Source organism: Cheilinus undulatus, linkage group 9 (assembly GCF_018320785.1).
Source record: "Cheilinus undulatus linkage group 9, ASM1832078v1, whole genome shotgun sequence".
In the NCBI taxonomy this organism is placed as follows: domain Eukaryota; kingdom Metazoa; phylum Chordata; class Actinopteri; order Labriformes; family Labridae; genus Cheilinus; species Cheilinus undulatus.
In genome coordinates this window covers 51,008,068-51,034,741 of record NC_054873.1, presented here as the reverse complement: position 1 = coordinate 51,034,741, position 26,674 = coordinate 51,008,068, and the positions used below count along the sequence as shown (strand labels likewise).

The window sequence follows — 26,674 nt, the reverse complement described above, 5'->3', positions numbered from 1 at the left end:
AGATCCACTCCTACACAGATCCACTCCTGCACAGATCCACTCCTGCATGGATCCACTCCTGCACAGATCCACTCCTGCACAGATCCACTCCTGCATGGATCCACTCCTGCATGGATCCACTACTACAGAGCTGCACACCTGGTTCTACTGTAACTCTACTCTTCTGCAGACTTTTTCTCTCTCTGCTCGCTGAAGAAATGTCACAGCAGATGTTTTCCTCTGGACGGAAAGTTCACTCTTAGAGGAATGAGTTGTTCCCATGTTGGCTGCTTGTGTGAGCCCTCTAGGTGACCTGAGCAGAGGCAGGAAGGGGCGTTCACCTTTAATGAAACTCTCTGGCATAGAGGGACATTATATCAGCTTACAGCTGCAGGACTGTGGCGCTTACCTCCTCTATGTGTGAATGACACAAGTTTCCATGGCGTGAACTCCCTTCATTAAGAATCCTGTAGATTTTGGACTGTGCTGCTGAGTGTAGGAGCTATTTATGAACACTTTATTCAGTGCAGTATACTGTCAACATTGAGTTTATTATCCCAGAGGGGGATTGGCCTTCAGATCCACACTGCAGGCTTTTCAAACCAACACGCACAGACATGAGGAGAGTTCCAGCACACGTTTAAAGCTTCAGCCAGACCCTGAGACCACGCTCAGGCTGTCTGTAGAGAGGATTTCACTCCACACACCTACAGGATCAAACGTGACTGCAGGACAACAAACATGGAGGATGATGAAAATCCTCCCCTCTCCGTCCTGGCATGCATTAATGTCAGTGAAACAAAAAGAATGTGGCTGACATGCAGGTAGAGTTTTGTTTCTGAGTTATGATGTACGTATCATCTTCTCCTTCGGAGGTTTTGATTTTTTCCATGTCCCCAGAGGGAGGTTAGTCTTCATCATGAAGAGTGGTTAACTTTGATTATAGCTCATAATACAACACCATAGAAAGGCTCTGATACCATGATTGTAATGCTACTACCTTTACTTTAGGAGGCAACACAACGCTGCACGGTACGATATGATATGATGCACAGTATGATGCAGAACAACGTGGTGACATGGTTTTAAATGAGGGAAATGAGCCTTTTGTTGAAACGCTCTCCTGAAGCGTCCTCTGCAGCAGTAGAGGACTTTAACATGAACGATGCATGGATTAAGACTCTCCATGCTCTTAACTCCTTTTATTCATCACTCTGTAGTTCTTGGCTGCTGACTTTGAGCTTTTTGTGGAGCATCTGTACCTGGACGTGTCAAGTCTTTCCTCCAGGTTGGTGGAGACCCTGACAGCCTGCAGTGGAGAGACTTATCAGCCAGGGAGTTTCCAGCTTCCCCTCCAACATTTACTTTGATTCAAGCACCTTTTCTAACAAAAATCACATTCATGCTTGTTTTAAACACAAACCCCTCTGGAATGTTCCACTTCAGTTCCTGGAGGAGCTTTGTGTGGAAACTAGGAGACCTTGAACTGGTGGTGAACCAGCGTTTCCATAGGAGGGTTGTACTGCTCCTCCACGCTCCTCGCCTCCTGATGAGGTGTTGTCTTTAATGAATTCTCAGGACTTTCAGCATCACATGGCTGCAGGTCAGTCGTCTTTGAAGTGAGTAAAGCCCAAGGTTTACATTTCTGAGCAGATCAGATGTTGGTGAAGATCCTCTCTTTGACTCGGAGCAGCACCGGCAGTCTTAGATGAACGCTGAGTGACAGATGTAGGACGAGCATGCGTCAAGGACGCTTCAGGATGCCCAGGGATGGATTGATCCGATGATATTAGATCCCCCAGGACTGGACTGAGTTTGATTAGGTTATAGAAATGTGACAGCTCATTTACAACACACCAGCATCCTGTTTCTCTAGTTTCAGTCAGGTTAGGATGCTTTCAACCATGACCGGCTTCATGTATGAGTAGTAGGAGCTCTGTAGATGGCGTCATGCAGAACTCCACATGGGAGAAAGGAGAAACTCGACCAAAAGGCCATGTTTGAGTTGTGAATGACCGCCAGGTGTTCAAAGAGAGAAAATAAAAGCATTCTTCATTCTTAAGCTATTTCTGTGTCCTGAAAACAGAGAAATACTCTGGAAAAACAGTTTAAAAGCTCTTCACAAAGTCTTCCATCTAGAGTCTGGATGAGCCGTGTCACTCAACAGCCGTGTTTGGCCTGGCCGGTCTGGTCCAGTCCAGTTCTGTCCTGGTTTAGCTCAGTTAACTCTGATCTTACCCGTGTTTCCTCAGCTCATGTCCGTCCAGTCTCTCTCATCGTGATGGGAAATCCGTCTCATATTAGAGATCTAGATCCTGTGGCTCAGCTCAGTAGAGCTGGTTCTTCATCAGGTCCCAGTTTGGCTTCTTAAATGTGGATTAAATAAGGACAGAGGATGGAGGAAAGGAGACTAGCACTTAAACAGGAGCTAGCTACAGTAGCTCACATTAAAGAGTCGTTTAGTAGAGCAGGCTCGTTCATGAACGGCTCACATTAAAGAGTCGTTTAGTAAAACAGGCTTGTTCATGAACGGCTCACATTAAAGATTCGTTTAGTAAAACAGGCTCGTTCATGAACGGCTCACATTAAAGATTCGTTTAGTAGAGCAGGCTCGTTCATGAACGGCTCACATTAAAGAGTCGTTTAGTAAAACAGGCTCGTTCATGAACGGCTCACATTAAAGATTCGTTTAGTAAAACAGGCTCGTTCATGAACGGCTCACATTAAAGAGTCGTTCAGTAGAACAGGCTCGTTCATGAACGGCTCACATTAAAGATTAATTTAGTAAAACAGGCTCGTTCATGAACGGCTCACATTAAAGAGTTGTTTAGTAGAACAGACTCGTTCATGAACGGCTCACATTAAAGAGCCGTTTAGTAGAACAGACTCGTTCATGAACAGCTCATCATTCCTCCTCTCAGCCACAAGGTTCATCCTGTTGATAGAACATCAGTGTTTAGATCAGGGGTGTCAAACTCAGTCACAGCAGGGGCCAGATCCTGGATTCAGGTCTAACCTGAGGGCCTAACAGGGTCAACATTCAACCATAAAATCTGAATCTTGCTAAAAAGTCAACAAGAAATGTCTAAAGGCTCAAAATCTGAGATGAAAAAGTCAAACTTATTGGTTCAAAAGGTAAAAACATGACATTTAAAGTCAAACTCATGTATTTAAAAGGCAAATATATGAGACAGAAAGTTGAAATCATGAATTTTGATGGTGAAAATATGAGATAAAAGTCAAAATCACAAGTTTAAAAGGTCAGATATGGTATAAAATTAAAAATTATGAGTTTTAAAGGTCAAAACAGTAAGATACTATTATTATTCATTAGTTTAAAATGTCAAAATATGAGATAAAGTTGAAAATCATGAGTTTTGAAAGTCTGTTGCTCAGAATTTAAAATTGTTAATCTGAAGGGTTAAAATATCAGAGAAAAAGTCAAAATTATGAGATGAAAAGGTAAAAATATGAGATAAAATTCAAAATGAGTTTAAAAGATCAAACTTTTACTTAAAATGTAAAATTGTGATTCTAAGAGGTCAAAATATCAGACAAAAATTTAAAACCATAACTCTGAGTCATAACTGAAATACAACATTAAGAAAATGAAATGAAAACAAATTTCTTTTCCACGTTCCTGAATTTCAAACAATTTCTGCTCTTTACTATTTATCATTTTTATGACTCATCAGGATGCTTTAAATCATCAAGGGTAAGTTTACATTTTTATACTGGAGTAACTCTGCAGACCTCAGACTGGTGGACCAGTTCTAATAAAAATATCATATGATCTGGTGGGCCGGGTATAACTGCACCACAGGCCGGATTTGGCCCCCAGGCCTTGAGTTTGACACCCCTGGTTTACATTAAAGACTGTTTGAGACTAAATGAGGGTTTTTAGATGTTACAGGAGCTCAGCTAGACTCTTAGCTCAGGACTAGACTCCTCTAGACTCCATTTATCTGGATAGACCACACTAGGAGGTCTGCAGGACTGAGTAATGTGAAGTATTGACCCCTGCTCTCCAGGTAGATCAGGTAAACTGTGGTAAAATCACAGTTTAGTAAAGTATAGGGATCGTACTCTAGTCTGTAGAAATGTTGTGCTGATAACTGCAGCGTTCAGGTCCACTTAGAGCTCTAGAGTTCTAACTTTCATTCTTTCCTGATGGCTGGGCCCCACTTCCTGACCCCATGGAACAGTCAGGATGTTGCCTGGGCCATCTAACGTCTCAGCTGCTGAAGCTCCTTCAGAGCAGTCAGAGGTGTCTTGCGTCCTCTCTCACGAGTCTCTAAAACATAAACACGTCGGGGTTCAAGGCTGGTTTAAACATTTAAATCCTGATGTAAACACTCTAAAGAATGAAGTCTGTGCTTCTATACTACTATAAGGCTGGTTTAAACATAGTATACGCCATCCCTGCAGCCATATGGAGATTGTGCATGTGTTTAGCATATTATATTTAAGAGTGCTCATTGTGTGTATTTCTATCTATAACATGCTGTGGGTACAGCACCAAAGGTCAGATTTAACATCTTGCATACGTCTCCTCATGCATATGGATAACATGTGGCTGCAGGAGAACATCATTAATCTACAAGCAGACCCTTATCTCACACATCTACATCCAAGAACACAGAACTGTCCTGCAGACCCAGGGTTTTATTTTAGAGAGTCTATAAATAACGCTGCTGTTTCCTCCAGATTTCAGTTGATTGGTAAGAAGCAGGAGTGATTAGAGACAGTCAGGCACTCGTTTATTCAGCTATAAGAGCGTGTTAGTGTCTGTTTGTTTCTCCTCATGAATCAGGAAACAGCCCATCATGGTCCAGGTTTCACTGACTCTGTTGGTGCCGTTCTAAAACAGAAGTCAGGCTGTCGCTGACTTTTCTCCACTTTTAATCCCTGTAGTTTGTGAAAGAACCACCGTCTTTACATGTGATGGTTAAATTCTGACGTGATCAACCCTTTCTCCTGCACCGTCCAACAAACCAAACTGACACCTGCTTTACTCCCAAAGACACTGACCTATCACCTCTGTGACTGTGTGTTTGGTTTTCTGTTTGTCACGTCTGACAGGGGCGGTGTCAGTAAGAAAGTTCATCCTTAGATCAGGGCTGTCAAACTCAGTCACAGCAGGGGCCGGATTCTGAACTTGGGTCTAACCTGAGGGCCTAACAGGGTCAAGATTTAACCATAAAAAGCTAACCTTAGTTTCACCAGAAATGAACTATGAGGGTCAAAAACTGGGCACTGATGATGAATGATTCTGGGATTGAAAGGTGGACATGATGGGTTAGAAACTCAAAATCTGAGATAAAAAGTCAAACTTGTAAGTTAAAAAGGTAAAAATATGATATTTAAAGTCAAAATAATGTTTTTAAAAGGTGAATATATGAAATTGAACACTAATACTGTTAATTTTAAAGTCAAAATCTGATATAAAATTCAAAATCATGATTTTAAAAGGCCAAAATAGGAATACAAATTTTGAATTATGATTCTAAAAGGAAAAAACATGACATTTAAAGTCAAAATAATGTTTTTAAAAGGCAAATACATGAGATAGAACACTAATACCATTAACTTTAAAAGTCAAAAACTGAGATAACATTAAAAATCGTGATTTCAAAAGGTAAAAAAGATTAGATAAAAGTCAAATTTAGGAGTTGAAAAGGTCAAAACAGGAAATAAAAGTCAATTTTATAATTTAAAAGGTAAAAACATGTTATTTTAAGTCAAAATAATGTTTTTAAAAGGAAAAATATGAGATAGAACACTAATAACATTGATTTTAAAAGTCAAAAACAGATAAATTCTAAATCATGAGTTTCAAATGTCAAAATATGAAATAAAATTAAAAATCATGAGTTTTTAAGGTTAAAAAATGACAAAAGTGAAAGTAAGGGGTTGAGAAAGGTCAAAATGTGAGATAAAAGTCAAAATCATGACCAAAAGGTCAAAATAAGATTTAAAATTTAAGATTATGAATCTAAAAGGATGAAATATGAAATAAAATGTCAAAACTAGGGCTGTCAATAGATTAAAATTTTAAATCGCGATGAATCTCACAAAGTCCATAGTTAACTCGCGATTAATCGCAAATTAATTGCACTGTAACATTACTAGGGCTGTCAAAGTTAACGTGTTAATATCGCGTTAACTCAAATTACTTCTAACGCCGCTAATTTTTTGTGTCGCATGATTAACACATGCACGTTCTGTATGACCCTCGACCCATCCTGTAGTTTGCCAGACCAGGAAGCGGCGCCATCGTGATGTGGTACAAGCGAGCAGAAATGGATAAAGGTCAGAGACTTTTGACTAACAGGTTCAGCTTTCAGATCATGTCAGATAAGACTAAAGTTATTTTCTCCTACTGTGAACATAAATGGAGTTACAGGAAGTTCGTAGAGTCTTATATAGCCCGCACCACTCGCTGGCCATGCACACCGCTAATGCAGAGAGCCGCCCCCCTCGCCATGCTGGATTTGTTTACAATGGAGACACTCAGACAACTCTGCAGGGATGGACTCGCTATCCTGCATACCGAGCATTTCCCGGTGTGCCCACGCTCTTTTGGGCCAGTATGATTTATTCATTTATTTAGGCTATTATATCTGCCATGAACCGGCACCACAGCTGCACTATTGACTGTTGACTGGTCCGATCACGTCTCCTAAAGGTCCGCTCTCATCCATCACTCAAACCATCACTTTTTGCCATAACTGTGAGATGTAAAGTTAAAAATATATAATATAATTTGAAAACATGAATTTCTTTCCCACGTTCCTGACTTTTTATCAAATTATTTTTACTGTTTCCTTTTTCTAATTTTTATGACTCATCAGGGATTTTATAAATTGTCCAGGTTTAGTTTGCATTTTTATACTGGAGTAAATCTGCAGGTGGACCAGTTCTAATAAAGATATGATCTGGTGGGCCGGGTAGAACTGCACCATGGGCCGGATTTGGCCCCCAGGCCTTGAGTTTGACACCCCTAAACTGCTGTTTTCTCCTGAGTTTAAAGAGTTAAAATAGGACGGATCACATCCATCACAGAATGAACAGATCCAGTGGACAGCTGGTTCTTTATGTGGTTAACTCATGTTTAAAAGAGAGCGTGGATCAGTGAACGACACATGTGCATCCTTATTTAGGGCTGTCTCTAAACGAGTGTTTCATCTTAGCTGTTTATGTGAACATGCAGTAACCAGAGAGCAGCCGTGTTCATAAAAGCTCATGAAAAATAGATCAGCATCAGAGCAGTGGACCCTGCAGTGATATATGATCCATGTCATGAGTGTGACTGCGTTGAAATGAATTATAGAGCACAGAGAAACCATCCGGATGCTTCTGTAGTGCACATGTTAGACTTCTGCAGTGAGACCAGCTGAGCATCAGTACAGTTGGAGAATATTACAGTGTTATTACAGTGTTATTACAGTCAGTGTTATTACAGTCAGTGTTATTACAGTGTTATTACAGTCAGTGTTATTACAGTCAGTGTTATTACAGTGTTATTACAGTCAGTGTTATTACAGTCAGTATTAATACAGCAGGTATTATTACAATCCGTGTTACTACAGTCATTGTTATTACATTCAGTATTATTAGTCAGTGTTATTACAGTCAGTGTTATTACAGTGTTATTACAGTCAGTGTTATTACAGTCAGTGTTATTACATTCAGTATTATTACAGTCAGTGTTATTACAGTGTTATTACAGTCAGTGTTATTACAGTCAGTGTTATTACATTCAGTATTATTACAGTCAGTGTTATTACAGTGTTATTACAGTCAGTGTTATTACAGTCAGTGTTATTACAGTGTTATTACATTCAGTATTATTACAGTCAGTGTTATTACAGTCAGTGTTATTACAGTGTTATTACAGTTAGTGTTATTACAGTCAGTGTCATTACAGTGTTATTACAGTCAGTGTTATTACAGTCAGTGTTATTACAGTGTTATTACATTCAGTATTATTACAGTCAGTGTTATTACAGTCAGTGTTATTACAGTGTTATTACAGTCAGTGTTATTACAGTGTCATTGCAGTCAGTGTTATTACAGTCAGTGTTATTACAGTGTTATTGCAGTCAGTGTTATTACAGTCAGTGTTATTACAGTCAGTTTTATTACAGTGTTATTACAGTCAGGGTTATTACAGTCAGTGTTATTACAGTCAGTGTTATTACAGTGTTATTACAGTCAGGGTTATTACAGTCAGTGTTATTACAGTGTTATTACAGTCAGTGTTATTACAGTCAGGGTTATTACAGTCAGTGTTATTACAGTGTTATTACAGTCAGGGTTATTACAGTCAGTGTTATTACAGTCAGTGTTATTACAGTGTTATTACAGTCAGGGTTATTACAGTCAGTGTTATTACAGTGTTATTACAGTCAGGGTTATTACAGTCAGTGTTATTACAGTGTTATTACAGTCAGTGTTATTACAGTCAGTGTTATTACAGTGTTATTGCAGTCAGTGTTATTACAGTCCGTGTTATTGTAGTCAGTGTTATTACATTCAGTATTATTACAGTCAGTGTTATTACAGTCAGTGTTATTACAGTGTTATTACAGTCAGTGTTATTACAGTCAGTGTTATTGTAGTCAGTGTTATTACAGTGTTATTACAGTCAGTGTTATTACAGTCAGTGTTATTACAGTGTTATTACAGTCAGTGTTATTACAGTCAGTGTTATTGTAGTCAGTGTTATTACAGTGTTGTTACAGTCAGTATTATTACAGTGTTATTACAGTCAGTATAATTACAGTCAGTGCTATTACAGTGTTATTACAGTCAGTATTATTACAGTGTTATTACAGTCAGTGTTATTACAGTCAGTGCTATTACAGTGTTATTACAGTCAGTATTATTACAGTGTTATTACAGTCAGTGTTATTACAGTCAGTGCTATTACAGTGTTATTACAGTCAGTATTATTACAGTGTTATTACAGTCAGTATTATTACAGTCAGTGCTATTACAGTGTTATTACAGTCAGTATTATTACAGTGTTATTACAGTCAGTGTTATTACAGTGTTATTACAGTCAGTGTTGTTACAGTCAGTGTTATTACAGTCAGTGTTGTTACAGTCAGTGTTGTTACAGTGTTATTACAGTCAGTATTATTACAGTCAGTGCTATTACAGTGTTATTACAGTCAGTATTATTACAGTGTTATTACAGTCAGTATTAATTACAGTCAGTGCTATTACAGTGTTATTACAGTCAGTATTATTACAGTGTTATTACAGTCAGTGTTATTACAGTGTTATTACAGTCAGTGTTGTTACAGTCAGTGTTATTACAGTCAGTGTTGTTACAGTCAGTGTTGTTACAGTGTTATTACAGTCAGTATTATTACAGTCAGTGCTATTACAGTGTTATTACAGTCAGTATTATTACAGTCAGTGCTATTACAGTGTTATTACAGTCAGTATTATTACAGTCAGGGTTTAGAGGAAGGCTGGAGGAGACACATCTGTCCCTCTCTGACTGTATTAAACTGTTTTAACATCTCTGATCTCTCTCTGTGGAGATTTACTCCTATCAAAGTTCCTCCGTTTGTCTGCTGCCTCTTCCTTTCTGATTCCATCTTCTAGCAGAGTTCATCCTGTTCCCAAACATCGCTCACACCGGCCCAGGTCTGCAATAGATCATATGCTGGTTCTGCATTAGCTGGATTTGCTCTGCCAGTTCCTGGCAGGAGGACTCGGGTTCAGCTGTAGCTCCTGATGGTGACCACATGTGCGTCTGTCTCCCCCTGCAGGCCGTTCATGGTGCTGCCTCCTCTGATGGAGTGGGTGCGCGTGGCCGTGGTCCACACGGAGCACAGACGCAGCCTCTCCGTGGACAGCGACGACGTCCGGCAGGCCGCCCGGCTGCTGCTGCCCGGGGTGGACTGTGAGCCTCGTCAGCTCCGGTAGGTGACCCTGAGAGTGCTGCAGCCTCTTCGTCTGAGTGTAGGGACAGTTTTTCAGTCTGATGCTTCTTCACGTGTAAGACGGTATCTAAATAATATAAAGTATAGATTACAGGGGCAGTTCTACCCTCTTTTACTAACGCCTTTATGAAATTAACACTTCGCTCTCTTGGTTTAAACTCTAACAGAAGTGAGGGACATTTTTATTTATTCTGATTAAAACAGAGGAGATTTGATCATTTTAAACACATTTACACAGTAAGAGTTTAGAAATCTTGAACAGCCTCAAACATTGCTGGTGTTGTTGTAGTTTAGAGCAGAGGTTCTCAACCTTTTCAGCCCGCGACCCCCAAAATAAAGGTGCTAGAGACCGAGGACCCCCACTGAACAGTCATGGATGAAAGTATTGGCACCCCTGGAATTTTTCCAGAAAATACACCATTTCTCCCAGAAATTGTTGCAATTACAAATGTTTTTAGCATACACATGTTTATTTCCTTTATGTGCATTGGAACAACACAAAAAAGTAGACAATAAAAAGACAAGATTGACATAATTTTACACAAAACTCAAAAAATGGTCCGGACAAAATGATTGTCCCCCTTTTAAAACTGTGGGTAAATCATTTTATTTCCAGCATGTGATGCTCATTTAAACTCACCTGTGGCAGTAACAGGTGCTGCAATCTAGAAATCACACCTGAAGCCAGTTAGAATGTCTAAAAGTTGACTCAACCTTTGTGTTGTGTGTCTGTGTGTGTCACACCAAGTATGGAGGAGAGGAAGAAGAGCCAAGAACTGTCTGAGGACTTAAGAAGCAAACCTGTGGAAAAATATGAACAATCTCAAGGTTAAAGACCATCTCCAGAGATCCTGAGATTCCTTTGTCCACTGTGTGTAATATCATCAAGAAGTTTATAACCATGGAGCTGTGGCTAATCTCCCTGGACGTGGATGGAAGAGAAAAACTGACAAAAGAATGAACGCAGGATAGTTGGAATGGTGGATAAACATCCTCAGTCAACTTCCACACAGATTCAGGCTGTCCTGCAGACTCAGGGTGCAAAAGTGTCAGCTGGGACCATACGTGGTCATCTGAATGAGATGAAGCGCTATGGCAGGAGACCCAGGAGAACCCCACTGCTGACAAAGAGACAGAAAAAAGCCAGACTGGAGTTTGCAAAAATGTACCTGAGTAAGCCTCAATCCTTCTGGGAGAACATTTAGTGGACAGATGAGACTAAGGTAGAGCTTTTTGGAAAAGCACGTCATTCTACTGTTTACAGAAAACAGAATGAGGCCTACAAAGAAAAGAACACAGTACCTACAGTCAAACATGGAGGAGCTTCAAGGATGTTTTGGGTTGTTTTGCTGCCTCTGGCACTGGGTGCCTTGACTGTGTGCAAGGAATCATGAAATCTGGAGACTATCAAAAGATTTTGGGCCACAATGTAGGGCCTAGTGTCAGAAAGCTGGGTCTGGGTCAGAGGTCATGGGTGTTCCAGCAGGACAATGACCCCAAACATACCTCAGAAAGCACCAAGAAATGGTTGGAGACAAAGCTGGAGAGTTCTGAAGTGGCCAGCAATGAGTCCAGATCTAAATCCCATTGAACACCTATGGAGAGATCTCAGAACTGCTGTTGAAGAAGCACCCTTCAAATCTGAGAGACCTGGAGCAGTTTGGAGAAGAAGAGTGGTCCAAAATTCCAGCTGAGAGGAGTAAGAAGCTTGTTGATGGTTATAGGAAGAGATTGGTTTCAGTTTTTTTTTTCCAAGGGTGTGAAACCAAATATTAAGTTGAGGGTGCCAACAATTTTGTCCGGCCCACTTTTTGAGTTTTGTGTAAAATTATGTCAATGTTGTCTTTTTTCTTCGGATTTTTTGTGTTGTTCCAATGCACATAAAGGAAATAAACACATGTAAACCAAAACATTTGTAATTGCAATAATTTCTGGTAGAACTGGTGTATTTTCTGGAAAAGTTCCAGGGGTGCCAATACTTTCGTCCATGACTGTACCTGAAGGTGGTTGAACAGCCAGGAACCTTCTGGAACAGTCATGTTCAGACATGACCGTCCATAAGGGGGATAAAGGGGGAGGTTTCTGGGATCCAGTCAAACTGGGGGCCCATGGAGGTCAGAAAAACCATGGTCTATGTGAAGTTAAGCTGTGAAAACCATATTTTATATTTGACCTGAATAATAACCACTCTTATCAAAGACACAAATATCTTTATTTATTCATTTAGCCTTCTTTAGATTGAAAAACACTTGTTGAAAATATCATGTAAACGGGGTAAAAATGCTAGAGTTGGTTATAAATGGCTAAAAATGTGAAAAGGTGGTGAAACTGGATTTTTAAAGAACATACATAGGTTAAAAGTGGCAAAAAATAACCCAAAAATGTGTTAAAGTAGCAATAACAGAAACAGAAAGTGATAAAAGAGGATTCAGATCATCATCCTCCATCAGCCTCACTATCCCTCCGGCACGCATGACCACCATGGGGTCCAGAGGGTCAGCCGCTCTACCCCCTGCCTCTGGAACTCCCTCCCACTGGCCATCCGTAACATCACCACATTGACTGTTTTTAAATCTCACCTCAAAACCCACCTGTTCAAACAGGTATACTCAACCTGACTGTCACTCTGTAGATCTCCCCTCTTTTTAACTGTTACATCCTTTTAACTTGTTTTTTCACGGTTTGTTTTTATCTGTTTTGTATGGTGTCCTTGGGTGTTTTGAAAGGCGCCTATAAATAAAATGTATTATTATTATTATTATTATTATTCAGAAGTGGCTGAAATTGCTTTTAAAAATGGTGGAAATTAAATGGAATGGGATGAAAAATGTATATAAACAGGCAAAAATGGGTTAACTGTGGTTAAAATGGGCAAAAGGCTGGAAAAAGTGGTTGATAGAGGCAATAATGGGTCAACAGAGCCAACGACAGGCAGAAAGGAGTGATGGAAAAGGTTTAAAATGGACAAAATGGGTTTTAAGTGGCAAAACTTAAAAAGTGATGAAAAAGGGTTAACACTTAATCAAATTGGTGTAAAATGGCAACAGCGTTATCTAAAAAACATCCTTAGTTTTTTTTAAAGCATCTGGAGACCCCCTCTCAGTTTCTCGCGACCCCCAAGGAGGTCCCAACCCCAAGGTTCAGAGCCACTGGTTTAGACAGTGTGAAGGAGGTAGTCCACCTTTCAGGCCGTATTTATCCACCATAAAAGTTAAATAAACAAATAAACAGGGGACATATAAGGTGTTTTCTCCAGGGTCCTCCTCAGGGTGTGGAGATGATGATGTGAGGATTCTGGACTTAAACCTACTCCTCTTATTGGTCTGTCCCTGTAAAAATTCAAACCTGATCAGGACTTCATCTGGTCTGATTTTCTGCATGTTATCGGCTGTTTTTGACTTTATAATACCAAAATTCAAAGTGTTGGTCCTCATAAATTTTCAGCTTTTAAAACTAACTTCTCAGAAGTTCACTGCTGTTTTTTAGAGTGGTCTGAGTATGCAGTCAAACCAGTAAGATGACAAACATCCCAGTATTTATTCATCAGGTTTCTCCGCTAAAAATGTCCAGATATGAATCCTGCATTACTATAAAGCCAACAAATATGCAGTTTTAACACCATTCACTGAACAAACATGTAAATAAATCTGATAAACCCCAGGTTTTTATCTCCATCCAGCTAAAAGATGAGGGAATATGATCCTTGGTCCAGAAACTCCCCAGAGCTCACCGCGTCTGCTGCTCTCTGCAGAAACTGATGAAGATTGTTGGGTGTTGGGAGCTAACATGAAGCATGCTCACAAAGGCTTGGTGTGCTCTGCCCTTCAGAACGGATGACTGCTTCTGCGCCTCGAGGAAACTGGACGCCTCCTCGACCGAAGCGAAGTTCCTGCAGGACCTGGGCTTCCGCATGCTCAGCTGCGGGCGCACGGACCTGGTGAAGCAGGCTGTCAACCTGCTGGGGCCTGATGGCATCAACAGCATGAGCGAGCAGGTCAGAGGCACAGTCGACACGCTCAATAATGCACATGAAAGCACGCACACATGCACCAGGTTCTCTCTGCTGCTCCTTCACCTCTGAGCAGGGAGCCGAGTGTGAGCGCACAGCCATGAATATCAAAGCTCGCTCTGCAGCTCTGCAGCTCCGCATTACATCACAGCTCACGCCTACAGTAGAGGACGCCACCAGAGGAGAGCGCAGAAATCCTCCGGCAGCTCAGGGCTGATGGGAGCAGAAATCTCAGTCTGGTGTTCGTTCCTGTCCGACTTGGTCTGCTGCTCTGCTGACGTATTGATCGTTCAGTATTTGATCAATAACACAATAATATTCTCATCAGCCTCAAGGTGCCGGGAGAGGAGCTGTCAAAGACAACAGTTTAGAGCAGAAACTTCAGATGTCATTTTTAAAACTTTATTTACTGGTGTTTAGCTCAGTTAGCTGTAGTCGAGGTTTCTCAGAGCTGGACTACATTCCTTCATGACATAAAGAGCAAAGAGACACACTGAAAGCTTTTCAAAGATGTTTTTACTTCCTCCTGACTGGCCGACGAGTTAGTGAGAGCTCTAGGTGGGCTGTAGTCGTTCCATAAGCCGCTATAGTAGTCTTTGTTTGATGACCTCCATGTCAATCACGTGAATATCGCCATGTGCTACGTTACCTAGATAAACAACCCCAGCACCACACAGGAAGTAGGTCATTGTAAAATTACTGAGTTTATTTTAAAGGATTCTTGCAACAAATCCTTTAGGTAACACAAAAATGAAATCATTTACTGTTCACTTGTTTGGCACCTGGCGTGTTTTTCAGCCGGATGTTTTGGATGCTAATATTTTTATCTGCCTGTGAATCCGACCAAAGACTGAAGCTCTGGTTCCCTAAACACGCCTGTCTAAAATTCCCCGTCCTGCAAACATCGTAGTGTTTTACAGAATTTTGTCTGGACACAGAGTCTGGCGGTCAAACCGGAGCACACGGTCCCCCTAGAAGGATGTGACTGGTCTTGTTCTGTGTCCGTTGGTGTTTAGGGGATGACGCCGCTGATGTACGCCTGCGTCCGAGGAGACGAGGCCATGGTGCAGATGCTGCTGGATGCAGGAGCTGATATCAACAGTGAGGTGAGTGAGGATGAGGAGGGTTTTCATGAATCAGACATGACTGAATGACAGATTAACCCTGTCTGATAAACAGAAGGATGTTTAAGTGTAAAGGGATCGATGTAGAGTTTTAAAATGACAAACACTCCAGACATCTCCAAGCATTTAGGCTCTTAAAACCTAGAGAATGATGGTGTTCTTAACCTCTGAAGACTGTTTTAGTGCATTAACCAGGAGAAAACCAAACATCTTGTCTTTCATCTCACACTCATGGTGCTAAACTCGAGGATGGTGAGACGCTGACGTGTCAGAGAAAACATCCCTGCAGACCAGGACTTTAAATAAACAGAATGTAATTATTTTTTTATGTAAAACAATCAAAATCAGCTGATCCAAAGCGAACTACTTCCTGACTAGTCTTCAAAGATGTCGTCTGACTCCAGCCGACTTCACAGAGACGCTTCAGTCAGAGCTTCACCATCCTCACTAACAACTACATCTCCCATCAGCCATCGCGTCCAAGCTGATGCACTCATCGTTTATGATCAAAGCACAAAGCGCTGCCAGATAATGATGATTTTATCCAGGCTCACAGTGATGTGAGTGATTTGATGTTATAAACCATGACGAGCTCTTTGAAACTCCTTTAATAGGAGAGCATGCTGTAAAAAAGGGTTTTAGCCTTAATATTTCACTACTGTCAGGACAGAAGAAGCTAAAGAATTAGGAGTGTCTTCGTTTTCACACTTCGGACACCTGGTATAGTCATAAACAGCTCAAACATGAGCTTTTAGACACGTATGGCTGCCTGAGTCACCCTAAAGGGTTAAAGGTCGCTGGAGATAACACCAACGAAGATATTTAACAAATTAATCAGAGACAAAAATACTGCTATTACCACAGCAGGGAGCCAAAGATCTTTGTGCTTTGATCATAGAACTGCCTCATGTGTCACGCTTTATTTAGCTCAGATGTGATAGAGAGGCCAGCTGTAGAGAGGCCAGCTGTAGAGAGGCCAGATGCAGAGAGGCAAGCTGTAGAGAGGCCAGCTGTATAGAGACCAGCTGTAGAGAGGCTAGCTGTAGAGAGACCAGCTGTAGAGAGGCTAGCTGCAGAGAGGCCAGCTGTAGAGAGGCTAGCTGTAGAGAGGCCAGCTGCAGAGAGGCCAGCTGTAGAGAGGCCAGCTGCACGGAGGCCAGCTGCACGGAGGCCAGCTGTAGAGAGGCTAGCTGTAGAGACGCTAGCTGTAGAGAGGCCAGCTGTAGAGAGGCTAGCTGTAGAGAGGCCAGCTGTAGAGAGGCCACCTGCAGAGAGGCCAGCTGTAGAGAGGCCAGCTGTAGAGAGGCTAGCTGTAGAGAGCCCAGCTGTAGAGAGGCTAGCTGTAGAGAGGCCAGCTGCACAGAGGCCAGCTGTAGAGAGGCCAGCTGTAGAGAGGCTAGCTGTAGAGAGGCCAGCTGCACAGAGGCCAGCTGTAGAGAGGCCAGCTGTAGAGAGGCTAGCTGTAGAGAGGCCAGCTGCACAGAGGCCAGCTGCACAGAGGCCAGCTGTAGAGAGGCCAGCTGCAGAAAGGGCCAGCTGTAGAGAGGACAGCTGTAGAGAGGCCAGCTGTAGAGAGGCTAGCTGTAGAGAGGCCAGCTGCACAGAGGCCAGCTGCAGAGGCCAGCTGTAGAGAGGCTAGCTGTAGAGAGGCCAGCTGCGTGGAGGCCAGCTGTAGAGAGGCTAGCTGTAAAGAGGCTAGCTGTAGAGAGACCAGCTGTAGAGAGGCCAGCTGTAGAGAGGCCAGCTGCACAGATGCCAGCTGTAGAGAGGCCAGCTGTAGAGAGGCCAGCTGTAGAGAGGCCAGATGCAGAGAGGCCAGCTGTAGAGAGGCCAGCTGTATAGAGACCAGCTGTAGAGAGGCTAGCTGTAGAGAGACCAGCTGTAGAGAGGCTAGCTGCAGAGAGGCCAGCTGTAGAGAGGCTAGCTGTAGAGAGGCCAGCTGCACAGAGGCCAGCTGTAGAGAGGCCAGCTGCACGGAGGCCAGCTGCACGGAGGCCAGCTGTAGAGAGGCTAGCTGTAGAGAGGCTAGCTGTAGAGAGGCCAGCTGTAGAGAGGCTAGCTGTAGAGAGGCCAGCTGTAGAGAGGCCACCTGCAGAGAGGCCAGCTGTAGAGAGGCCAGCTGTAGAGAGGCTAGCTGTAGAGAGCCCAGCTGTAGAGAGGCTAGCTGTAGAGAGGCCAGCTGCACAGAGGCCAGCTGTAGAGAGGCCAGCTGTAGAGAGGCTAGCTGTAGAGAGGCCAGCTGCACAGAGGCCAGCTGTAGAGAGGCCAGCTGTAGAGAGGCTAGCTGTAGAGAGGCCAGCTGCACAGAGGCCAGCTGTAGAGAGGCCAGCTGCAGAAAGGGCAAGCTGTAGAGAGGACAGCTGTAGAGAGGCCAGCTGTAGACAGGCTAGCTGTAGAGAGGCCAGCTGCACAGAGGCCAGCTGCAGAGGCCAGCTGTAGAGAGGCTAGCTGTAGAGAGGCCAGCTGCGTGGAGGCCAGCTGTAGAGAGGCTAGCTGTAGAGAGGCTAGCTGTAGACAGACCAGCTGTAGAGAGGCCAGCTGTAGAGAGGCCAGCTGCACAGATGCCAGCTGTAGAGAGGCCAGCTGTAGAGAGGCCAGCTGTAGAGAGGCCAGATGCAGAGAGGCCAGCTGTAGAGAGGCCAGCTGTATAGAGACCAACTGTAGAGAGGCTAGCTGTAGAGAGACCAGCTGTAGAGAGGCTAGCTGCAGAGAGGCCAGCTGTAGAGAGGCTAGCTGTAGAGAGGCCAGCTGCACAGAGGCCAGCTGTAGAGAGGCCAGCTGCACGGAGGCCAGCTGCACGGAGGCCAGCTGTAGAGAGGCTAGCTGTAGAGAGGCCAGCTGTCGAGTGGCCAGCTGTCGAGAGGCTAGCTGTAGAGAGGCCAGCTGTAGAGAGGCCACCTGCAGAGAGGCCAGCTGTAGAGAGGCCAGCTGTAGAGAGGCTAGCTGTAGAGAGCCCAGCTGTAGAGAGGCTAGCTGTAGAGAGGCCAGCTGCACAGAGGCCAGCTGTGATGGGCCAGCTGTAGAGAGGCTAGCTGTAGAGAGGCCAGCTGCACAGAGGCCAGCTGTAGAGAGGCCAGCTGTAGAGAGGCTAGTTGTAGAGAGGCCAGCTGCACAGAGGCCAGCTGCACAGAGGTTAGCTGTAGAGAGGCCAGCTGCACAGAGGCCAGCTGTAGAGAGGCCAGCTGTAGAGAGGCTAGCTGTAGAGAGGCCAGCTGCACAGAGGCCAGCTGTAGAGAGGCCAGCTGCAGAAAGGGCAAGCTGTAGAGAGGACAGCTGTAGAGAGGCCAGCTGTAGAGAGGCTAGCTGTAGAGAGGCCAGCTGCACAGAGGCCAGCTGCAGAGGCCAGCTGTAGAGAGGCTAGCTGTAGAGAGGCCAGCTGCGTGGAGGCCAGCTGTAGAGAGGCTAGCTGTAGAGAGGCTAGCTGTAGAGAGACCAGCTGTAGAGAGGACAGCTGTAGAGAGGCCAGCTGCACAGATGCCAGCTGTAGAGAGGCCAGCTGTAGAGAGGCCAGCTGCAGAGAGGCCAGATGCAGAGAGGCCAGCTGTAGAGAGGCCAGCTGTATAGAGACCAGCTGTAGAGAGGCTAGCTGTAGAGAGACCAGCTGTAGAGAGGCTAGCTGCAGAGAGGCCAGCTGTAGAGAGGCTAGCTGTAGAGAGGCCAGCTGCACAGAGGCCAGCTGTAGAGAGGCCAGCTGCACGGAGGCCAGCTGCACGGAGGCCAGCTGTAGAGAGGCTAGCTGTAGAGAGGCCAGCTGTAGAGAGGCCAGCTGTAGAGAGGCTAGCTGTAGAGAGGCCAGCTGTAGAGAGGCCACCTGCAGAGAGGCCAGCTGTAGAGAGGCCAGCTGTAGAGAGGCTAGCTGTAGAGAGCCCAGCTGTAGAGAGGCTAGCTGTAGAGAGGCCAGCTGCACAGAGGCCAGCTGTGATGGGCCAGCTGTAGAGAGGCTAGCTGTAGAGAGGCCAGCTGCACAGAGGCCAGCTGTAGAGAGGCCAGCTGTAGAGAGGCTAGCTGTAGAGAGGCCAGCTGCACAGAGGCCAGCTGCACAGAGGCCAGCTGTAGAGAGGCCAGCTGCAGAAAGGGCCAGCTGTAGAGAGGACAGCTGTAGAGAGGCCAGCTGTAGAGAGGCTAGCTGTAGAGAGGCCAGCTGCACAGAGGCCAGCTGCAGAGGCCAGCTGTAGAGAGGCTAGCTGTAGAGAGGCCAGCTGCGTGGAGGCCAGCTGTAGAGAGGCTAGCTGTAGAGAGGCTAGCTGTAGAGAGACCAGCTGTAATGAGGCTAGCTGTAGAGAGGCCAGCTGCACAGAGGCCAGCTGTAGAGAGGCCAGCTGCAGAGAGGCCAGCTGCAGAGAGGCCAGCTGTAGAGAGGCCAGCTGCACGGAGGCCAGCTGCACAGAGGCCAGCTGTAGAGAGGCTAGCTGTAGAGAGGCTAGCTGTAGAGAGGCCAGCTGTAGAGAGGCTAGCTGTAGAGAGGCCAGCTGTAGAGAGGCCAGCTGTAGAGAGGCCAGCTGCAGAGAGGCCAGCTGTAGAGAGGCCAGCTGTAGAGAGGCCAGCTGCACGGAGGCCAGCTGCAGAGAGGCCAGCTGCACGGAGGCCAGCTGCAGAGAGGCCAGCTGTAGAGAGACCAGCTGCAGAGAGGCCAGCTGTAGAGAGGCCAGCTGCACGGAGGCCAGCTGTAGAGAGACCAGCTGCACAGAGGCCAGCTGTAGAGAGGCCAGCTGTAGAGAGGCCAGCTGCACGGAGGCCAGCTGTAGAGAGGCCAGCTGCACAGAGGCCAGCTGTAGAGAGGCCAGCTGCACAGAGGCCAGCTGTAGAGAGGCCAGCTGTATAGAGACCAGCTGTAGAGAGGCTAGCTGTAGAGAGGCCAGCTGTAATGAGGCTAGCTGTAGAGAGGCCAGCTTTAGAGAGGCTAGCTGTAGAGAGGCAAGCTGCAGAGAGGCCAGCTGTAGAGAGGCCAGCTGCGTGGAGGCCAGCTGTAGAGAGGCTAGCTGTAGAGAGGCTAGCTGTAGAGAGACCAGCTGTAGAGAGGCCAGCTGTAGAGAGGCCAGCTGCACAGATGCCAGCTGTAGAGAGGCCAGCTGTAGAGAGGCCAGCTGTAGAGAGGCCAGATGCAGAGAGGCCAGCTGTAGAGAGGCCAGCTGTATAGAGACCAGCTGTAGAGAGGCTAGCTGTAGAGAGACCAGCTGTAGAGAGGCTAGCTGCAGAGAGGCCAGCTGTAGAGAGGCTAGCTGTAGAGAGGCCAGCTGCACAGAGGCCAGCTGTAGAGAGGCCAGCTGCACGGAGGCCAGCTGCACGGAGGCCAGCTGTAGAGAGGCTAGCTGTAGAGAGGCCAGCTGTAGAGAGGCCAGCTGTAGAGAGGCTAGCTGTAGAGAGGCCAGCTGTAGAGAGGCCACCTGCAGAGAGGCCAGCTGTAGAGAGGCCAGCTGTAGAGAGGCTAGCTGTAGAGAGCCCAGCTGTAGAGAGGCTAGCTGTAGAGAGGCCAGCTGCACAGAGGCCAGCTGTGATGGGCCAGCTGTAGAGAGGCTAGCTGTAGAGAGGCCAGCTGCACAGAGGCCAGCTGTAGAGAGGCCAGCTGTAGAGAGGCTAGCTGTAGAGAGGCCAGCTGCACAGAGGCCAGCTACACAGAGGCCAGCTGTAGAGAGGCCAGCTGCAGAAAGGGCAAGCTGTAGAGAGGACAGCTGTAGAGAGGCCAGCTGTAGAGAGGCTAGCTGTAGAGAGGCCAGCTGCACAGAGGCCAGCTGCAGAGGCCAGCTGTAGAGAGGCTAGCTGTAGAGAGGCCAGCTGCGTGGAAGCCAGCTGTAGAGAGGCTAGCTGTAGAGAGACCAGCTGTAGAGAGGCCAGCTGTAGAGCGGCCAGCTGCACAGATGCCAGCTGTAGAGAGGCCAGCTGTAGAGAGGCCAGCTGTAGAGAGGCCAGATGCAGAGAGGCCAGCTGTAGAGAGGCCAGCTGTATAGAGACCAGCTGTAGAGAGGCTAGCTGTAGAGAGACCAGCTGTAGAGAGGCTAGCTGCAGAGAGGCCAGCTGTAGAGAGGCTAGCTGTAGAGAGGCCAGCTGCACAGAGGCCAGCTGTAGAGAGGCCAGCTGCACTGAGGCCAGCTGCACTGAGGCCAGCTGTAGAGAGGCTAGCTGCAGAGAGGCCAGCTGTAGAGAGGCCAGCTGTAGAGAGGCTAGCTGTAGAGAGGCCAGCTGTAGAGAGGCCACCTGCAGAGAGGCCAGCTGTAGAGAGGCCAGCTGTAGAGAGGCTAGCTGTAGAGAGGCCAGCTGTAGAGAGGCCACCTGCAGAGAGGCCAGCTGTAGAGAGGCCAGCTGTAGAGAGGCTAGCTGTAGAGAGCCCAGCTGTAGAGAGGCTAGCTGTAGAGAGGCCAGCTGCACAGAGGCCAGCTGTGATGGGCCAGCTGTAGAGAGGCTAGCTGTAGAGAGGCCAGCTGCACAGAGGCCAGCTGTAGAGAGGCCAGCTGTAGAGAGGCTAGCTGTAGAGAGGCCAGCTGCACAGAGGCCAGCTGCACAGAGGCCAGCTGTAGAGAGGCCAGCTGCAGAAAGGGCCAGCTGTAGAGAGGACAGCTGTAGAGAGGCCAGCTGTAGAGAGGCTAGCTGTAGAGAGGCCAGCTGCACAGAGGCCAGCTGCAGAGGCCAGCTGTCTAGAGGCTAGCGGTAGAGAGGCCAGATGAGGGGAGGCCAGCTCTAGAGAGGCTAGCTGTAGAGAGGCTAGCTGTAGAGACCAGCTGTAATGAGGCTAGCTGTAGAGAGGCTGCACAGAGGCTGTAGAGAGGCCAGCTGCAGAGAGGCCAGCTGCAGAGAGGCCAGCTGTAGAGAGGCCAGCTGCACGGAGGCCAGCTGCACAGAGGCCAGCTGTAGAGAGGCTAGCTGTAGAGAGGCTAGCTGTAGAGAGGCCAGCTGTAGAGAGGCTAGCTGTAGAGAGGCCAGCTGTAGAGAGGCCAGCTGTAGAGTGGCCAGCTGCAGAGAGGCCAGCTGTAGAGAGGCCAGCTGTAGAGAGGCCAGCTGCACGGAGGCCAGCTGCAGAGAGGCCAGCTGCACGGAGGCCAGCTGCAGAGAGGCTAGCTGTAGAGAGGCCAGCTGTAGAGAGACCAGCTGCAGAGAGGCCAGCTGTAGAGAGGCCAGCTGCACGGAGGCCAGCTGTAGAGAGACCAGCTGCACAGAGGCCAGCTGTAGAGAGGCCAGCTGCACGGAGGCCAGCTGTAGAGAGGCCAGCTGCACAGAGGCCAGCTGTAGAGAGGCCAGCTGCACAGAGGCCAGCTGTAGAGAGGCCAGCTGTATAGAGACCAGCTGTAGAGAGGCTAGCTGTAGAGAGGCCAGCTGTAATGAGGCTAGCTGTAGAGAGGCCAGCTTTAGAGAGGCTAGCTGTAGAGAGGCAAGCTGCAGAGAGGCCAGCTGTAGAGAGGCCAGCTGCACGGAGGCCAGCTGCACAGAGGCCAGCTGTAGAGAGGCTAGCTGTAGAGAGGCTAGCTGTAGAGAGGCCAGCTGTAGAGAGACTAGCTGTAGAGAGGCCAGCTGTAGAGAGGCCACCTGCAGAGAGGCCAGCTGTAGAGAGGCCAGCTGTAGAGAGGCTAGCTGTAGAGAGGCTAGCTGTAGAGAGGCCAGCTGCACAGAGGCCAGCTGTAGAGAGGCCAGCTGCAGAGAGGCCAGCTGTAGAGAGGCCAGCTGCACAGAGGCCAGCTGCACAGAGGCCAGCTGCAGAGAGGCTAGCTGTAGAGAGGCCAGCTGCACGGAGGCCAGCTGCACAGAGGCCAGCTGCAGAGAGGCTAGCTGTAGAGAGGCCAGCTGCACGGAGGCCAGCTGTAGAGAGGCCAGCTGCACAGAAGCAATCTGCAGAGAGGCCAGCTGTAGAGAGACCAGCTGCACAGAGGCCAGCTGCAGAGAGGCCAGCTGCACGGAGGCCAGCTGTAGAGAGGCCAGCTGCACAGAAGCCAGCTGTAGAGAGGCCAGCTGCACAGAGGCCAGCTGTAGAGAGGCTTTGAGGGCTTTGAGGGGGGACAGCTGTGAATCAACCATCAGGATCAGATGAGTAAAGACCAGACCAGTTCCTGGTTTTCGTTATAAACAGATGTGTACCTCAGCAGACCCAGGGTGAATCATCCCCCTCCCCCCCTCTGCTGCTCTCCGTCTGCTCTATCAGCCATGTGCTTGTGTTAATGGCTTCATATCTCTCTTCCTCCCTCCCACCCGCCCCCCCACCCACCTGTGTCCCCTCCCCAGGTGCCAAACTCAGTGCACAAGCATCCCTCAGTCTTTCCTGAAACGCGGCAGGCGACGCCCCTCACTTTCGCCGTGTTACACGGACATGTGCCCGTGGTGCAGGTAGTGACGCCCTCTCCTCCCTGACCTGTGGTTGTGCTTCAGCTCATGGTTGGTTGTCACTGTCATCATTTCTGTCATTAATGTGGTGACCATGGCGGTTCCTCACCAAGAGTTTTCTCCTCTTTTCTCTCTCTTTATGCTTACCTCTCAGATTTATTATGAGATAGAACTGCAGTAAATCATTTCAGTTTTAGAAAGCTGTGTTACACAAGAGCTTTGCTGATCCTTCCAGAAGACACTTTAAAACATCTCTGGAAAACCAGAGGACAAATGCAGGAAAAAATAAAACCTAAGCTGGCCACACATCAAGATTTAAGCCCAGTCACAAAAAAAATATTGTCCAAATGGTGTCAATATTAGTGCTACCAATCACGCTGGAGTCCCATGATGTTGGACTATTAATATCAAACAGGTCAGAGGTCAGACTGCCTCGGATACAACCAGCAACAATGAGAGCAGCAGACCAGGTAGCATCACTCACACAAACGTAGTAGAAGCTTCATCTCAGCCACAGACTGATGCACTTTCAAATGTTTGAGTTTCTGCAGAAACAGATGAGTTCATGATCAAACAGACCGATCTGACTCCTCACCCCCCTCTCTCTCTCTCTCTCTCTCTCTCTCTCTCTCTCTCTCTCCCTCTCTCCCTCTCTCTCATCCTCCCTCCTGCAGCTGCTGCTGGACGCCAAAGCCAACGTGGAGGGCTCCCTGCAGGATGGGATGGAGAACTACACAGAGACCCCGCTGCAGCTGGCGGCAGCTGCAGGTACAGAGACCCAGCGTGACGCGACCCCCCTCCTGGTGTCACTGCTCTGAAGCAGACTGACCACAGGAGCTGTCCATCTATCAGAGCTCATAATAAGAGCTGAGAGCCAGTGGAGGCATGCACTCTGACACTCTCTCTCTGACGCTCTGATTTTCACGCACAGGTAACTTTGAGCTGGTGAGTCTGCTGCTGGAGCGCGGGGCCGACCCCATGGTGGGAACCATGTACCGTAACGGCATCTCCACGGCGCCGCAGGGAGACATGAACTCGTACAGCCTGGCAGCAGCTCACGGGCACAGGTAGGAAACAAGAACAGAAAATCCTGCTCAGTCAGGAAGATCGGCTTCATTTTAGTCTGATTTATGCACAAACAGAAGAAAACAAATCCATGTCTGTACATAAAAGCAGAGGTCCTCAACCTTTTCAGCCCCAACCCCAAAATAAAGGTGCCAGAGACGGAGGACCCCCACTGGACCTGAAGGTGGTTGAACACAACCATGCACATTCTAGAATAGTCATGTGGAGACAAGGCCGTCTATCAGGGGGGAAAGATGGGAGAGCTTTCTGGGGCCCAGCCAAACTGGGGGCCAGCAAAATCCTGGTCCATTATAAAGTTAAGCTGTGGTATTTTATATTTAATCTGAATAATAACCACTCCGATCAAAGAAACACATTTTAGTTCATTTGTGTAGTAAGTAGACCTCTTAAAAATGTAAATCCTTTTGTTGGAAACAGAACTAAAATATGTTAAAAACTAGAAAAGCACTCAGAGAGTGCAGACCTCTGCCATTAGCCCTATCTCCCAATAGTAAAGAGTCCTTTAAAAGATTCCTGGATCCAGATGGTGATCCGGATCAGTCCCAAAATCTAATCAGTTCTTCCTTATGCCAATTTTGACATTTCCTGAACATGTCATAAAAATCCGTCCATGACTTTTTGAGTTATGTTGCTAACAAACTAACAAATGAACAAACCCACCTGGTCTTTAACCTCCTTGGCAGAGGTAAAAACAGCTAAAATGGGTTAATAATGGCAAGAAATGGTGGGAAAGGTGGTGTAATTAGATTTTAAAAGTAGCAGAAATGGGTTAGAAATGCCAAAAGATTATACAAAAGTGGCAAAAAAATAACCAAAAAGATGGTGAAAAGGGGTTAAAGTAGCTAAAATGTGCATATACAGTTAGAAAAAGGGATTCAAAAATGGCTGAAATGGAGTTGAAGTGGCAAAAATAGGTGGAAATTTGGTGAAATGGGATGAAAATTGATATAAACTGGCTAAAAAGGTTAACTGAGGCAGAAATAGTCAGAAATGGGTTAAACTGGCAAAAATAGGCATATCAAATAGGGAGATGTGGCTAAAAAAGTGGTAGAAAGGGTTTAAAACTGACAGAAAATGGGTTTTAATTTGCAAAGATTTGTTAAAATGGGTAAAATTGGTGGAGAAAAGTGATAAAAAAAATGTGTTAAAATCAGGTGTAATCGGTGTAAAGTGGCAGCAGTGTAATTCAAAAATGTTCTTAGTTTTTTTAACCCTTTACCTACTGAGTGTAAAAATGGCAATTGGACATATTTTGTTATTGTGGCTGTAAAATAGTCAGGAAATGCCCTAAGTCTGAGAGCTTTGGTCCCTTTTCCCAGGAGTACTTGAACTTGACTTTTCAACATCTGGTTAATGATTATTGCTCATCAAATGGAATTGTCAGCAGTTTAAAAGGAGAAAAACACAAAAACAGATTTGTTTTTCATGGCTGTTATGACAAGAAATGTTGTTATTGCTCATGAAGTTTTGATTTGACATTTGAAATGTGAACCTATACATGTTTAGAACAATCAGCAGTCATTTCTGGAGTCTAGGACTCTGGGTGTGTAAAAGATAACTATATACATAGGAGACAATTAGTGCAAATACAACATTCTCAGTAACATATTGTTATTGCACATGACAGACACACACAAATGCCACTAACACTATTTTTAGAAAACTAAACACCACTCTCACTCTCTCTCCTTTTACTCTCTTCCTTCACTCTCCTTTCTCACTCGTCTTCTGCCAAAGCTGCCGTTTTCGCGGTGCTGTTCGACATTACCGTAATATATATACCACACATCATACATTGCAGGAAAGCACAGATTCTCAGCTCTCTGTCAGTGTTGGAATTTTTTAGATTGAGCGAACTTTGGAGGAGTTACAGTGTTGACTGTGTAGCGGTCTTGCAATATTTCTGGTGTTTCACTATGAATGCCGACGTCATATGGTTGAGAGTACCGTAATGAACCATATATGTGCGCATGCCCACAATTCTCAGCTTTCCAACACCGCTGGAATTTTTCTGATCGGACAAACTTCGAAGAGTAATGATAATAACACTCTGGACATATAAAACACAGCACCGGCTCAGTAGGTAAAGGGTTAAGGTATCTGGAGACCCCCTCTCAGTGTCCCGCAACCCCCAATGGGGTCGCGACCCTAAGGTTGAGAACCCCTGCCTTAAAGCATGCTGTACTACTGTGGCATGGTTCAGCCGTTGA

General features: G+C 46.2%; 1 protein-coding gene across 2 annotated transcripts in view; it reads left to right on the top strand.

Moving 5' to 3' along the window:
• btbd11b (BTB (POZ) domain containing 11b) overlaps positions 1 to 26,674 on the top strand; it is a 152,379-nt gene that overhangs the window by 108,099 nt on the left and 17,606 nt on the right. Inside the window, exons 5-10 of one of the 2 annotated variants that reach the window (XM_041796343.1) lie at positions 9,768 to 9,920; positions 13,770 to 13,935; positions 14,967 to 15,056; positions 23,280 to 23,381; positions 24,053 to 24,146; positions 24,310 to 24,445. In XM_041796343.1, the coding sequence (XP_041652277.1) occupies positions 9,768 to 9,920; positions 13,770 to 13,935; positions 14,967 to 15,056; positions 23,280 to 23,381; positions 24,053 to 24,146; positions 24,310 to 24,445 (741 nt within the window). The remainder of the gene's footprint in view (positions 1 to 9,767; positions 9,921 to 13,769; positions 13,936 to 14,966; positions 15,057 to 23,279; positions 23,382 to 24,052; positions 24,147 to 24,309; positions 24,446 to 26,674) is intronic. The other variant, XM_041796344.1, reaches the window with a different exon arrangement.